Source organism: Guillardia theta (genome assembly GCF_000315625.1).
Source record: "Guillardia theta CCMP2712 unplaced genomic scaffold GUITHscaffold_30, whole genome shotgun sequence".
NCBI lineage: Eukaryota > Cryptophyceae > Pyrenomonadales > Geminigeraceae > Guillardia > Guillardia theta.
Genome location: NW_005434644.1, coordinates 34,580 through 49,237, shown reverse-complemented (window position 1 = coordinate 49,237; position 14,658 = coordinate 34,580). Strand labels below are relative to the sequence as shown.

The 14,658-nt window shown below is 53.7% G+C and overlaps 4 protein-coding genes across 4 annotated transcripts; 2 read left to right on the top strand and 2 right to left on the bottom strand.

Annotated features, from left to right (window-relative positions):
- Positions 1-304: 304 nt before the first annotated feature.
- GUITHDRAFT_107592 (hypothetical protein) lies at positions 305-2,525 on the bottom strand (the record flags this gene model as incomplete). Its single annotated transcript, XM_005833312.1, has 9 exons — positions 305-313; positions 463-591; positions 815-862; positions 941-973; positions 1,071-1,118; positions 1,219-1,257; positions 1,375-1,419; positions 1,476-1,568; positions 1,824-2,525. 9 exons carry the CDS (start codon positions 2,523-2,525, stop codon positions 305-307), a joined length of 1,146 nt encoding a protein of 381 aa, XP_005833369.1.
- Positions 2,526-4,083: 1,558 nt separating this feature from the next.
- GUITHDRAFT_107591 (hypothetical protein) lies at positions 4,084-5,631 on the top strand (the record flags this gene model as incomplete). The annotated part of the gene is made up of 1 exon (XM_005833311.1): positions 4,084-5,631. The coding sequence occupies one exon, from the start codon at positions 4,084-4,086 to the stop codon at positions 5,629-5,631; it is 1,548 nt and encodes a 515-aa protein (XP_005833368.1).
- A 1,385-nt stretch (positions 5,632-7,016) lies between these two features.
- GUITHDRAFT_138144 (hypothetical protein) lies at positions 7,017-10,179 on the top strand (the record flags this gene model as incomplete). The annotated part of the gene is made up of 16 exons (XM_005833310.1): positions 7,017-7,145; positions 7,233-7,297; positions 7,342-7,441; positions 7,511-7,558; positions 7,582-7,668; positions 7,863-7,915; positions 8,064-8,136; positions 8,187-8,309; positions 8,482-8,575; positions 8,711-8,797; positions 8,914-8,951; positions 9,094-9,160; positions 9,214-9,248; positions 9,480-9,574; positions 9,622-9,699; positions 10,014-10,179. 16 exons carry the CDS (start codon positions 7,017-7,019, stop codon positions 10,177-10,179), a joined length of 1,338 nt encoding a protein of 445 aa, XP_005833367.1.
- A 370-nt stretch (positions 10,180-10,549) lies between these two features.
- Positions 10,550-11,536, bottom strand: GUITHDRAFT_152339 (hypothetical protein). The gene is made up of 5 exons (XM_005833309.1): positions 11,474-11,536; positions 11,302-11,428; positions 11,080-11,255; positions 10,952-11,030; positions 10,550-10,796 (listed from the first exon to the last, which is right to left on the bottom strand). Exons 1-5 carry the CDS (start codon positions 11,524-11,526, stop codon positions 10,611-10,613), a joined length of 621 nt encoding a protein of 206 aa, XP_005833366.1. The 5' UTR covers positions 11,527-11,536; the 3' UTR covers positions 10,550-10,610.
- Between the last annotated feature and the right edge of the window lie 3,122 nt (positions 11,537-14,658).

Here is a 14,658-nt window from a genome sequence, read left to right as displayed (position 1 = left end):
CCCCACCCCACCCCCTTTGCTCCTCCTCGCTCCTCCTTGTCCCCACCCCCCTTGCATCCCCCTCTTCTCTCTTTCCCTCCGCACCTGCAGAAGACTCGAATGTTTCCACGCAGCTGTAGGAAGTGTGAGGAGAGAGAGAAATAGTAGCTGAGGATGAGGGAGGAGGACAGCAAACAGGGAAGGAGGAGGAGGAGGAGGAGGAGGAGGAGTAACCTCCTGTACGAGATTGTGCAGTCTTCTCCTCTCCGTGATTTCCTGCTCATTTTCTTCATCTCTTCTCCTCCTCGTCTTCTCTCGACCTTCTTCAATCGCTCTGACGCCTCCTCCTTCTCCTCTTCCATCCTCCCGCAGAGGCTGCCGATTTGCCCGCACTGCCAACTCGCAATCAGCCCCTCCTCTGCCCCTCCTCCCTCCCCTTCCCCTCTCCTCCTCCCTCGCTCCTCCTCGTCCTCGCTCCCTTACAATGGCCTGCTCCAGCTGCTTCATCTCCTCTCCCAGCAGCAGGGCCTGCAAGCTTCTCGCCTCCTCCTTCAGCTTGTCGTGCTGCTGCCTGACGTCGAAGAGCTCCCCGGCCACAACGCGGATGGAGCTCTAGGAGAAGAATCAGGGGAGTGGAGAGGGAGAGAAGGGACAAGAAGGGGAGGGGGAGACGAAGAGAAGGCTGAAGACTGAGAGGAGGGAGGAGGGAGGAGGGAGGAGGGAGGAGAAAGGCGGGAGGAAGGGAGGAGGGAGGAAGGGGAGGAGGGAGGAGGGAGGAGGGGGCGGGGGTTCGATGACGGCAGGAAGGAGGGGCAGGAAGGCATCGGTGTCTCACCTCCAGCATTGTTCGACTCTCCTCCACCTTCATCCTCTTCATCGCATCCTGAGCGGTTGACAGCAGTGAGGAGAAGTGGAGAAGGAGGAGATGAGGGAGGAGGCGGGGGAGCGAAGAAATCTTTACCTCTTGATCCTTGCAGTCCATCTTTCCCAGAGCCTGAGACAGAGCAAGTGAGAACGGAAGGAATGAAGGAAGCACAGTGGGAGAGAGCGGAGAAAGGAAGAAGAGAGCGGAGGGGAGGGAAGAACAGTACCTTCTCGTAGTATTCCTGCAGCTCTTTCTTCTCCACCTCATGCAGGGCCTGACTGCCAGTGAACATCCTCCTCCCTCTCCTTCCTCTCTCCTCCACCTCTCTCCCCGCCCCCCCCCCCTTTCTTTCCTCTTTCTCCTCCTCGTCTCACCGTCGCCTCGCCCAGTTGAAGCTCAGCCTGCTCCAGCCGCTGCAAGTCCAGAAATGAGGAAATGAGAACCAGAAGAGGGAGAGGAGGAGGAGATAATGAGGAGGAGAAGATGGAGGAGGAGGAGGAGGAGGAGCGCTGTGCAAGGGGTCAGCATACCATTCTGAGGTCGTTGACTTTCGTCTCTGCCTCTTGCAACGCCAACTGAAAATGATTCAGGAGAGCACAAAGCAGCAGCAGCAGCAGCAGCAGCAGGAGACCTTGACGTCTTCGCTGCTTCCTCCCTCGAACGCATGATCCTCGGCGATGGAGGAGCAGGTCTTGCGCAACTTGCTCTGCACGGACGATTGCAGCTGGGGAGAAGAGAAGCTTAGGGCAAGCGAGGAGAGGAGAGAGCGAGAAGGAAGGAGAGAGAGGAGGCAGCGAGTGACGGGAAGTCAACATAGAGCAAGGCTGAGCAACAGGAAGACGAGAACAGCAAGGAATGAAGGAAAAGAGAAGAGGAGGGAGGGAGGGAGGAAGAAAGAGGAGGGAAGGGAGAAGGGGAGGGGGGGTGAAGGGAGAAAGAGGAGGGAGGAGAGTAGAGGAGGGATGGAGGGAGGAGAGACCTCTCGAACGGTGTCATAGAGGAGGGAGCTGAAGTCAGGGAGGTAGGATTGACGCTTCTTGTAGTCGTCGGGGTTGTCGGCGTAACCGATGATGTCCTTGAGCTTCTGCAACTCGTTCTGGCATCGCTCTCTCTCCTCCAGCAGCTGGTCAATCTCGATCTGCTTCACCTCCAGCTTCTGCTGCATCGAGTTCGCTCCCACTGGTACCAGCGGGTCGATTTTCAGCTCCTGCTGCTGCCGCTCCCCTTCGCCGCGCCCTCCGTCGGCTGCCGTGTTGTCCTCGAGGATGAGCTGCTTGCCAGGCGTGTCCGAGGCGTTGTCGACCTTGCACTTCCTCTCGATGTTCCCTTGCCAGACTATAAGGGGCTGGCGGGCAGAATCCTCCTCCTCCTGGATCAGGCAGTACTGGTACAGGAACTCAACCTTCTCAGGGAGGTAGATGGCGATCATCCAAGTCCCGTCCTCTGCCTGGCTCATCTTCCTCGCTCGACGGGGATCCCATGACCCCAGGGAGGGGAGAGATCCGATTACGAACATGCTCGCGTCCTCAACCTGCATCTCATGCTTTACGCTGAAGGTCACTTTGACCAGGCTGTCTCTGCTCGGCGTGTTGGGTGTCCTGTTTCTCAGCGGTGTGTACTTCCGTGGAGTTGCTCCTGTCTTGCTCGGAGTCCCCGTGCTCGGAGAGTCTGTCCCTCCCATGCTGATTCGATTTGTTCTGTTCGACCTGCAGCAATGCCTTCAGGTTCAAACTGGAATCAGCAGAAGAACCGAAGTGCATGTTTGCTGATGAATCAAGCATGAAGATGAATCAACGCGATGTAAGGAGATGGGAGGTCAGAAGGGGATGCAGACATCATTGTGAACTACGGAATCTGTTTACTACAACTCTGGTTCGTCCTCATTGTACAATGATGGTGTTGAATCAAGGTCACATTGCTGCCCTGTCACTGTTCGTCACGTCAGGTGTGTCTATGCTGCCTCCTCCGACATGTTCTCTCTTACTCTTCCCTTCACTTGATATTCTTGGTCTACCATCTGCATATCCCTCCCTCCCTCCCTCCCTCCCTCCCTCCCTCCCTCCCTCCCTCCCTCGTCTTTCTCCATGTTGCCATTCGAACACGGGGGTGAGGTGCATGCCAGAGGACCCCCTTCCTCTATTGCAGTACGGGTGGAGGAGGGGGGTAGGGTTCTCTATTTCAAACAGGCGTGGATCGTTCAAACTTGAAATCACGGTCCCTCAACAGAATTGAGGTGGGCTCGGTCGGGCCCGGCAGTGCCAAAGCCCGGCCTGTCCGATCCGCCGACACCCGGTGACCGTCAGTCGGAGGGCGGCACGGGCCGGGCCGGGCCCGCCGCCCGCGTCTGACGCCCGGCACTGCGTGGCCGCCGCCCGGGCTGCCCGGCGCCGCTCAGTCACTGAGTGTCCCCAGCGGCAACTTCGCTTTCAAGCCGCCGAGCACTGCATGTAAACTTGAAAGTAAATTGCTGCTTTGATGATGGCGCACGCACTGCCGCACTGCGCATGAGGGTTGGCCGTTTCTCGCTCAGTACGGTCACGCCCAGTTTTTTCTACTAACCGCCGCGACACTGTCAGGTCGGACTCCCCGTACTCAGCCGCCGCGCCGGGCCCGGAGCCTCGCCGGAGCCTCGGAGAGTATTCCCCGCGGGGCCCGGCTGGAGCCTTTCGAAGCCCCGGGCCCCGCAGCGGCAACCGTCGCATCCGAGTCGGTCAGCCGCTCCGAGGCTCCGCCTGGCCGGGAGCCTGTGACGGTGGCAACTGGATTCAATGGACTCTCCGGGATTCAGCTGAAGCCGCTCCGCGGTCCCCGGGCGGCGGGCCCGGGCCGCGCCGCGCCGACGGTCTCCCCGGCCGCGGCGCCGGCGGCGGATGCCATCCCGGCGATCGATCAGTGCCCGGCCGCCGCCGATCGGACCCCGGGATGATCATCGGATGCCGTTCAACGGTCCTCGTACCGATTTTTAACTTAACTTTCCGAGTAAACAACCGGGCGTCCTTGCAGCAGTACCACTACTTGTTCCCCTCCTGCCCTCCTGCCCTCCTGCCCTCCTGCCCTCCTGCCCTCCTGCCCTCCTGCCCTCCTGCCCTCCTGCCCTCCTCACCTCTTCAAGATCCTCGTCTGTTCAGAGTCTAAATCCTCCTCTTGGTCTTGGAAGGCTCTCCTCGCCGCCTGGCTTGAAGTATCATGTGATGGTGAGGACCAGTGACTAGAAACTCGCTAGATCAGCCGCTCAGAAGATGAGGACGCAGCTGCTGGCTGTGACTGCGTTGCTCGCTTGCGGGGTCATCGCATTGATAACGACGCGAACCGAGAGCTTAAAGGCCCTCTACGACCTTGCCCTTCTACCTGCGGCATGGCAAGCGAAGCAGCTGACCTTGGCTGAGCACTTGGTAGGTGTGACGGGAGATACAGCAACACCGAAGGCGTCTCCGAGTAAGATGAGACACAAACCACTGAAAGATCGGGAGATCGTGTCATCCGTGGAACAGCATGGCAAGGGTGTTGACTTGATGGGAGGACTGAGGGACTCCATGAAACCCGGGGCTCCCGATGAAGGCAACAGCTCCGGCAAGAGGCCCCTCTCTGCTCTGAGTTCACAACCAGTCCCCTCTCATGAAAATTCGACCTCCCCGACTATTTCCAACTCTGAGAACATCTCGAACCCTCAAAATGTTTCATACTCTGAGAAGATTGCAACCTCCCAAATTTCTGCGAGCTCCGAGAATATTTCAGACTATCGTGACATCCCACACTCTCAGAACGTGTCAGAATCTCGAAATATTTCACACTTTAAGAATGCTTCACTTTCCCTCTTCAACGCCTCGAACGGCACCAGACCAACACTCGATGGTATGCGACGTAATGATTCGAGGAGTGCAAAAGCAAGAAGGATGCGAACGAGGCAGAAGAAACGCTCAATTCCGCATATCTTCTTTCACATCTTTAACAATGTGTTACACTCTGGTGAATACATTTGGAGTTCAATGTTTGCATCTTTCTTGAAGGGAAATACGGTATTCTTGCTCACAGATTCTCAAACTGCTCGATCTCATCAAAGACATCAATATGTGCATTTCGTGGACATGAATGCAATCATGGACGCTGAGCCGAAGGTGAAATCAAAGTTGGAAGAATTTCGAGGGGTCTACAAGCCCTGGGGCAGCTCGGAGCCGTATGAGCGTCAGAACAGCGAAAGGTTCTTCTTCATGTACGCCCTGATGCTGCAGCGAGACTGGACCGACGTCTTCTACACGGACTCTGATGTGCTCCTGCTGACCCGCCTCAACGACCTCAAGATCTACCGCCACTGCGACTCTGCTCTCAGCCTGCCGGCCACTCCCTTCCACAAGAACTTTTCAACCTTGGACTGGGTGGCCTGGGCAGGAACGGGCTTGCTTTCGCGCCCAATCCTTTATGATTACATGAACTTTGCGATCACGATCTACAAGTACCCAAAGGGGGTTGAGCTCCTGACCATGAAAAAAGAGAAAGCTCCCTACGTATGCGACATGACTCTGTGGTACCTCTACGTCAGTCAGGCTGACCGCAAGCTGGGGAGAGAGTGGGGGGTCCCGTCGCTGGACTGTTGGAAGTCAGACGAGCACCAGGCTAGGAGACTTTGTGACATCAAGGAGTACGGGTTCGATCACCGGCATGGGCATCGGGAAGCTGGATTTCGTTTCAAGGCGTTTCCAGCTCTGCGAGCACAACAACTGAGACGATCTCAAGGAGGAGAGCAGGAGTGGAGTGACCTGAAGAGCATCCACTTCCAGGGGGGTAAGTAAGCAAAGTCGCACTGCACCTTGTGTGACTTGAGTGTGCCCAACATCGCTTCAATGTCTTGCCTGTCATCCTTGGCGGGTCATCATCATGTGTACCAGTATGATTGTGTCTCTGTCTTGTGTGTCAATTCAGTCCCTGATGCGATCATCTGACTCGAGTTGTTCCGACACTGACAGGGGTTACGGCAGGTGCCAAAGGAGAGATCCACTCATTCGCTACTGCAAACTGCTCACGATCTTTCTCTTTGTTCCTCAGTTTGTCTCACACCAACGACACGCAGAGCCTGGCAAGGCAACTTGAAGTCGATGCCGGACACGGTCAGTCACCCGACGTGCGGCACTGACGTCGAGGTGACTCCGACTCGGACGCTGGGGGCCTCGGAGTCATATGTGTGGGTGGGGTGATACATATTGGTTCTCACGGGTCATTTGTTCTGTAATTGAGAGGGTGGGGGTGATACATATGTGTCCTCACGGGTGATTTGTACTGTAATTGAGAGGGTGGGGGTGATACATATGTATTCTCACCGGTCATTTGTACTCTTATAGAGAGGGTGGGGGTTATGGACACAGAGTAGCGCAAAGGAATGAAGATGAAGCAAACCCATTTCTTGTGTAGGGTGAGGGTAGTGAATTGAGCCTCAGGTACCGGTACTAAAGTCTATCATCTACACCGGTTCCACATAAATTCTCAGGGTGCAGCCTAGGGTACCCTACCCTACCAGTCCGCTTCGAGCTCTTTTCGCGATCTTCAATAGGGTGCATCACCCCACCCCTGATCTCAGGCATTGAGGGGGTACTGAGACGCCATTCCCTGACTATGCCCCCAAGATATTTCACCCCTCCAGACTACCTGTTTTTGGTTCACATATGTGGGTAGGGGTATGTACCCCCACCATCATCAGTCCCCACCCCTCATTCGTTCTTTTGGACCGGCCATGCTAGTCGCCCGTAGTCTACATGCGAGGAAGCGACAACCTCGCCTCGCCTCCCTCCCCCTCCTCAATCCTCGTTCTTCCTCGTCCTCCATTCCTTCCCTGCATTGTCTCTCCGCTTCTCTCCCCCAACCTCAGCATGTCTGCTCCAATCCTCCTCACTTTCGAGCATCGAACACGCGAACCCAGTTCTCCACAGCCTCCTCCTCGTCAGCACTGCACAGTTGTCACGTTTGCTCTCCTTCATGCTCTCTGATCATCTCCTCAAACTTTCCGAATCTTGCCAGGACGTCCTTCCCCTCTCCCTTCACATTCGATACAGTCGATGGAAGCAAACACGCTGGATCCTCTGTGATCCCGGAGCCGCTCATTCCCGGCATATCCCCTCGCAGGGTCTACAGCTTCTCGTCATCGCGCTCTCCTCTCTCTCCAGTGCTCTGCTCACGTAATGCTATGCCATGGCAAGGAGTTCCCCGGCCTCCCATTCCTCTGGGCCTGCGGTCTTACGGCCTCCTGCGCAACTCCACTCCACTCCCTAGCAGCTCCATGTCCATCCTCTCCGAACTTCTGCAGATGCCGGAGGTAACCGGCGGGGGGGGAGCGGAGGGAGGAGGATACGTAGAACAGGATGAGGATGAGAGATGGAATAGCACTCACGAGCTCGTGCAGGTCCAGGAGGCGAGAGAGTACTACGAGTCCGGGAAGTTCAACCTTGCTATCAACCGCCTAGTCAGGTAGAGCTCGTTCCTCCCGCCATGTCTCTTGAGCGGAAGAGCAGGACGGAAGAGATCTGTCAGTCTGCTGGGATGCCTGAGCTGAACCTCTTTGCTGTTGACTCTCTTGCCCACCTGTACGCTCTCTCGGGAGATTTCTCCAAGGTATCCCTTCCTCCTTCTCATCGTCTCCTCGGTTTCATTCCCCTCTTCTTCGGCTCACATGCTCTCCAGGAGGCGAGTTATCGTGCGAAATGCGTGCAGGCAGGGCTTGATTTGCAGGTAAGCAACACCTTCAAGTGCAGCAAGTTGAAGCAGTAGTGATGAGAGAAGATCGAGTAGCACCAGAGGGACGTATGAGTACAAAGATCTGCACCAGCAGTGAGATAAAGGTCTAACTGGTAGTACCATTAGTGAGATGTAAGAACAATTAGTTGTACCGGAACGACATGCAAGTGCCAGTAGACACTTGTAGTACCAGCAGATTCCAGTAGCACCGGCAGATTACAGTGTACCAGTAATACCAGTAGTACCATTTGCAACAACAGTGGTGGATTGCGGTAAAAGTTTGATCGTTTCCCCACAGGAAACAAAACCTGGATTTCACTCCGATTACCTCGCCTTCGAGGCAGTTCATAGGTTGTTGTCCTGTCCTGTCCTGTCCTGTCCTGTGCTATTCCGTCCTGTCATGTTCCGTGTTGTCTTATCCTGTCTGTTGTCTTTTCCTGTCTTGTCTGGAATAGAATGCCGAGTGTATTCTCATGCCTCAGTCTTACTTTTCCTCCAGCTCCTGCTTGACGGACGTCAAGATCGGCTTGCTTAATGTCAGCATGATCCACCAGGCGAAGAGCATGGCGGTGGTGAGAGAGGATGTGGAGTATGTCGGTTCTGCTCTGACCGAGGGAAGCAGAGGCTGGGCAAGGACGGGCCATCGCTACAGAGAGCATGCGACATTACAGAGGCTCTTGCAATGCTCGACGGTTCCCATCCTTCGTCCACTGCAGACGATGCTGAAGCCTTCTTGACGGACCTGGTGACATCAATTCTGCTCCTCTCTTGCTCCTCTCCTGTTCTCCTCCCGTATCCTTTCTCCTCTCTCATCTGCCCCAGTTGAATGTCCTGTAGTGTTTTCCTCTCTTGTCATTGTTTCTTGCTCTCCTCCACCCACCCACTCTTTCTCCTCGTCTCATGTCGCTACTGGGCAGTGTCAATCGCTAGACAAGGACGGCAATCAGATTCCTGTGCTTGGAGCGTGCGCGCATGTCTTCCTTGGGTTGGCTCAGCAGCAGTCTGGAGCAGGTGAAAGGAGGTGGGAGGGCTTAGGAGGAGGAGCACGAGCACGAGCACGAGCATGAGCACGAGCACGAGGAGAAGGGAGGAGGAGAAGGAGGGAGGAGAAGGGAGGGCAAGTGAGAGGCTGAGGTTTCGATGCAGTTGATGTCGCCAAGTCGCACTGGGACGCAGCAATGAGCAAGATCGATCGGCCGGCGATGGTTGGAGAAGCAGCTGTAAAGATCGCAGGTCTGTCTAACTTTGTGGCTGCTTCAATTCAACATTCATGTGTTTTGTCTGTTCGTTGGATGTCTGTCTTGTCGTTTCACTTGTCCGGTCGTTGATGTTGAGAATAATTTCTTCAGGGCTGCATCTACTCTGTCTTTATTACCTTGAGAAGAAGGTGGTTCCTCGTCCACTTGTACTCCCCTCCTCCCTCCCCTCCCGTTGCTCCCCTCCTTCCCTTGGTTCTGCTTCCTCCCTTCCTGCTTCTCCCTTCCTCTTTCCTCCTTCCTCCCTTCCTTCTACCTCTCACATTTCTGAAGGAGCTCAAACTCGCGGACGACACGGCAGCAGAGGCTCTCAACATCGCAGAGACTTCAAACTTGCTCGGTATATCCCCAGCTGACTATCCAACTTGCTTGCTCGACATGACTCCATTGCAGATGCCGTTGACGTCAGTTTGCTTGTCATTGCCAAGGTTGAACACCCTCCTCCTCTCGTCACGATAGTTTCCTGTCCTGTCCTGTCCTGTCCTGTCCTGTCCTGTCCTGTCGTTTATCCTCCTCTCCTCTCCTCTCCTCTCCTCTCCTCTCCTCTCCTCTCCTCTCCTCTCCTCTCCTCTCCTCTCCTCTCCTCTCCTCTCCTCTCCTCTCCTCTCCTCTCCTCTCCTCTCCTCTCCTCTCCTCGCTCTCACTGGTTCCTCCTTCAGATCAGAGTTGAGACTGGCGACTTCGTCGTCGCTGAGGGTCTCCTGCGAAGCTGCACCGCCAACCTGACGCCCAAGAAAGGCCTCCAGCCCAGCATGTCTCCTCCTCCAGCTGCCTCCCAGCTCAGTCTCACCATGTTGGCAGGTGGCGGCTGAAGATTTTACAGGACGTGACAGAGACATACGCGGGGATGATGGAGAAGATGACCATCAATAACAAGAGGTGCGGAACCCTCAACCCTCCTCCATCCTGCTTCCTCCATCCTGCTCCCTTCGTCCTGCTTCCTTCGTCCTCTTTTCTTCGTCCTCCCTCCTCCCTCCTCCTTCTTCCTCGGCCCTCCTCCTGCTCCCTCCTGCTCCGTTTTCCTCCCCCCTGCTCTTCCTCCCTGCTCTTTCTCCCACCTTCTCTGGCTCCTCCCTCCTGCTTCTGCTCCTTCTCCCTCTTGCTCCTGATCCTGCTTGTCCTCACCCTCCTTGCATGCTCTACTCTCGTCACCTGTCGCTCCTCTTCTCTTTTTCTTCCTTACCTGCTATCAGTCGCAAGCCCGACGGGGACCTGGCTCGCGAGAAACTCGCTGAGCTCGAGACTCGTTTCCCCGTTGCTGCTCAGGCGGCGTCGACGCTGCGCAACCGGAAGTTTCCGTCCTGGTACATGCAGGTGGTGCGACCAAACCTGCCGCTGCTGCTGCAGGAGAAAGGATGAGACGACCTGCTGCTGCTGCTGCTGCTATTCTTTTATGAACGTTGCTCCTGATCCCTTCTTACGCAACATCCTCGCTCGCCTCTTCCTCTTCACTCCTCCGCCTCCTCAGTTTGTCTTTGTCCCTTCTTGGCTACTGCGAGCAGACATTCATCTACTACGTGGACCCGCTCGTGCTCGTCGTTCACTCCCTCTCCCCTTCAGCTGTACTTGATGAGGTTGGGTCATGGGGCAGCAGATCAAGAGCTGGGCAGAGTGGGGAGAGACGAGCAAGGGATGGAAGAAAACAGAGGAGGAGGGAGGCGGGAGAAGGGGGAAGACAAGGAGGGAGACAAGAAGGGAGGGAGGGAGGGAGGGAGAGAGGGGGGGAGGGCACGAGTCATCAACTATATTAAAGCTCCACCAGACCTTCTTGTCTCTCCTCCTCCTCTCGCTCAACAACAGGCTCCGAACTTCTTCGCATCTGAGGGCTTGTCCGCATTCACGTCGACGGTGTCAGGGATGTAGAGGTCGTCCTCAGTCTCCTGCTTCAGCGCGTTCCTCGCGATAGTCTGGAACGCTTGCTCCACGTTGATCGCCTCCTTCGCCGACGTCTCGAAGTACGGAATATTCCCCTTGGCCTGCTCCAATTCTCACTCCCTCGGTTTCTTCCCTACCAGACACTCCTCCTCCCCCACCAAGTCCACCCCCCATAGTTTGCTCCTCGTACCCTCCTGCTCTCTCAGCCCTTTCTTCTCCCTCCTTCGCCCCTCTCCCCCCTCTCCACCTCCCGCACCTGGCACCATGCGAGGGCCTTCTTCTGCGTGACGACTCGCTGGTTCTCGAGGTCGATCTTGTTTCCCAGCACGACGAAGCTGCCAGGTCTGTCAGCCTTCCCCAGCTCCTCCCCCAGCAGCAGCTCACGGGAAGTTCTCAGGATCCCGAGGGCCCGCCTGGATGAGGAATTCGTCTCTCCAGCTGTCGAGGTTTTCAAACGTTTTGGCGACGTTGACGTCGAAGACAAGCACGCAGCAGTCAGCCCCGCGGTAGAACGCTACACCCAGACTCTGAAACCGCTCCTGCCCTGCTGTGTCCCACGTCTGCACAGGCGCGTCAACTCAGTTGCGAGCAGCTTCGGGGTCCCACCTGCATCGTGACCAGCCTGTCGTCTACATTCACTTCCTTGGTCAAGAAATCAGCGCCAATGGTAGCCTTGTACTGGTTGCTGAATTTCTTGTTCACGTACTGGTTCATGAGCGAAGTCTTGCCCACCCTGCGGCATATGGTCACCTCCGCACGCTACTGCGTCAGGTCTCACCCGGAGTCCCCGAGGATGATAACCTTGAGAAGAACTTTCTTGCGAGCAGACATGCTGTCAGACCTGCCACACCCGCATCACTCCCAATGGACTTCAAATGCAGCAAATTGCTTTCGCTTCCTTATGATCAGACAATAAAACGAATCACGAAGACAATCAGTGATCATGCGTAGCATGTAAGGACATGCGAAGCATCAGTAGACGGAGATGGCCGACAGGTTACAACAGATACTACGTTGAATCACTGAAGAAAATGTAAACGCAAACGAATGAGGCGAGAGCGTGAAGAGAAAGGGAGCTGAATAGGGGAGGCAGCAGGAGAGGGAGCAGAGGGCAGAAGTAGTAAGAGCATTTCCCAGGTTCAGCTAGTGCAAAACATCCTAAATAGGGTTCAGCTTAGACGAAATGTCATGGAGGATTGAGAAGAGAAAGAAAAGAGCAATCAAAGCTTTCAGAAACAGTAAGAAACCCTAATTAACAATCATCGGACCTCACTGGAGAGCCCTTGAAAGAAAAACAAGCAGGTTCATGGAGGAACAAAACAGATTGAACGGCTGGTGAACTACGGGAGTGAAGAGAACTTGGAGGGATATAGAGGATGCGGCAAGCAAGCTTGAGTATACAGGTTCAGGTTGCAGCCATGCATGCGATTGTAAACTCGAGGATGAGACGAGGGCTGAGGGCAAGGAGGAAGCAGAAGAGGTCGATGAGTCAAGCTAGAAGCAGCAAGTGAAGGATGAAGAAGGCAGCAGCAGCTGTTGAATGCATGCAGGAGCGGCAGCAAGCCGAAGCTGCTTCATCGACCAAATACTTCATCCCTTGCATTCATGAGGACGAGCACCGGAGACACCATGCCCGCACACGTTGGCCAGAGGAGAGAAAAACATAATTTGACCCGACAACAGATAGGAGATAGAGATGAAGATACCGCAGATAACGTGATAGTGATAAAGATACCGCATGCACGAGAAAATAACCGCAAGGGTGAGGCAGCACGATGAGAAAGGTGAACAACGAGGAAGCATCAGCAAGCAGCATAGGAATGAGAGGCTGGCTGTATCGCAGGGAGATGCAAAGCAAGAGAGGCAGCAATGTCAAGCATGCCAATCAAGAAGGTTAGCGGTTACAGCAACCAAGCATGCCAAGCAAGGAGGTTAGCGGTTACAGCAACCATAAGGCAAACATCACAGATGGCCAGCAGGCAGACGTGGAAGATAAACAGAGGCCTTAAGATCAGGTAAGCATGGAAGATGTGACGATAGAAGTTTAGAAAGAGAATCAAGATCAAGTGAGGATGGAAGATGTGAAGATAAAGGTTCAGAAAGAGAAGAAGAAGAGTTGCGATGCGATGGAGGAGATGATGATTGTCTGCATGGCCTGTCTTTTCTCGTTTGTGCGACTCTGTTGCTGCTGATGCTGCATGGGAGCAAAGCTCATTGTGGATGAGGGTGGGGGTGATTTCAAAGACGAGGTAGGGGGTGGTACATACCGGTCCGGTCAATTGTAGTAATGTGTTTGAGGAGGTCAGGGTACTAATACACCGGTATAAAGCATGATAAGGACACACATTGGTGGGTAGGGTACAAGAGGGTGGGTCCATACAGCCATGCTTTGATGGAAAATAGGGGTTCTAAACTTGTACAAATCCTTTAGTCATGTTGGATAAAATGGTGGTAGACCAAGTACCGGTAGTCTTTCAATGAGTGTAGCCGATTGAATGGTACATCTCATCAGATTCACAAAACTAGGGGGTGAGGGTCCTTGGTATTGATCTAAGAAGGGGGTAGGGGTATGTTTCAATTGGGGTAGAGGGGTTGTTCGTAGGGGTGATGTGGCATTCGCTAGGACCCGAGAGTCCAAGTGCTCCTATGGAAATGTAAGTGTCTAGGACCTTCCTCGGACCAGAGTAGCTATCTCCCTAGGACATATCATGTAAACAAGGGCCTACTTTTCCTAGTACCATGATAGGCCCATACCGGTACCTTTTGGCCTATGATCCATTATAGACTATGTATTGTCATAGGACTTCCTAGGACCCTTGTGGGTCATTAGTGTTTATTATTTTTTTTTTGACACAATCGGATGAAATAAATTAGATTTGCCGGATCATGCGAACATGAAACTCGAAACGGACCAGACGCTGCATCTGTTGTTTCAGCTCAAAGATGTGATATGCGGAGAGATGAAGAAAGATGTAGAGAAGTGATGTGAGATGATGTGAGATGATGTGAGATGATGTGAGATGATGTGAGATGATGTGAGATGATGTGAGATGTGAATAGGTGAAGAAAGATGTAGAGGAGTGATGTCAGATGTTTTCAGTAGTCATACACGATTTACTGAAAAAAATGAGCGAAAAGAGGCGTGACACGATGATTGATGATGGATAAACGAATCCCAAGGAACTGCAAGATAACGGTCAGAAGGAAATAAGATATGCGTTGCACTCAACGGTCTTGGAAGGTTGAAAGGATGTAATGATACAAATCACACATCTGTTAAGACTTCCAGAATCTTGGATTGCCCAAAAAGTACTTCGATGCAACTTGTGCAAAGAAATATTGTGAAGGGCTCCGTAGTACACGAAGTAAAGAATGAATGTACTCACACAGCGATTTTTCCTTGCCAAATGAAGCACAAATATCTTCTTTTGAGGAAGACAGGACTCGACAGGATGCCAAAACCTGGTGATTGAATGTTGTTCAAAACAATTGGTGTACAGGTCACCATTCGTTTACACTCTACCCTCGACAAACTTCATTCCTTCACTACATGTTCTTGATATCAACTCGGTCCTACGATTGACACATGGAAATAAAGAACAGGCTTCACTCCTGATCCTTTTCTCCAAGTTACGTGCATTTTCATATCCAATACTTGCTTCTGCTATGCTGCCTCCTACTGATATCCCCTACTTCCTCTGCTTCGCTTCTCCTCCTATTCTTCTCTCTCTCTCTCTCTCTCTCTCTCTCTCTCTCTCTCTCTCTCTCTCTCTCCCCATAACTATACAAGTACCAACGAGATAGCTATTCTAAACATCTTAGAAGGCCACTTAGAACTGACTAAAGCTGGGAATTTTTTATCCACTGGGCAGAATTGAAAACTTTGATTGGGTGTCTCTTTGCTTTTAAATGAATGACAACCACGAATTGATAGCCTTGTTGCGGATCCATTACAACATATAC

Excerpts from the sequence above, each read along its gene's own strand:
- GUITHDRAFT_152339 (XM_005833309.1), bottom strand. The coding sequence starts at position 11,526 with ATGTCTGCTCGCAAGAAAGTTCTTCTCAAGGTTATCATCCTCGGGGAC. Across the intron at positions 11,429-11,473 it reads ATCATCCTCGGGGACTCCGG|GGTGGGCAAGACTTCGCTCA; the intron begins GTGAGACCTGAC and ends CATATGCCGCAG. Across the intron at positions 11,256-11,301 it reads ACAGGCTGGTCACGATGCAG|ACGTGGGACACAGCAGGGCA; the intron begins GTGGGACCCCGA and ends GCGCCTGTGCAG.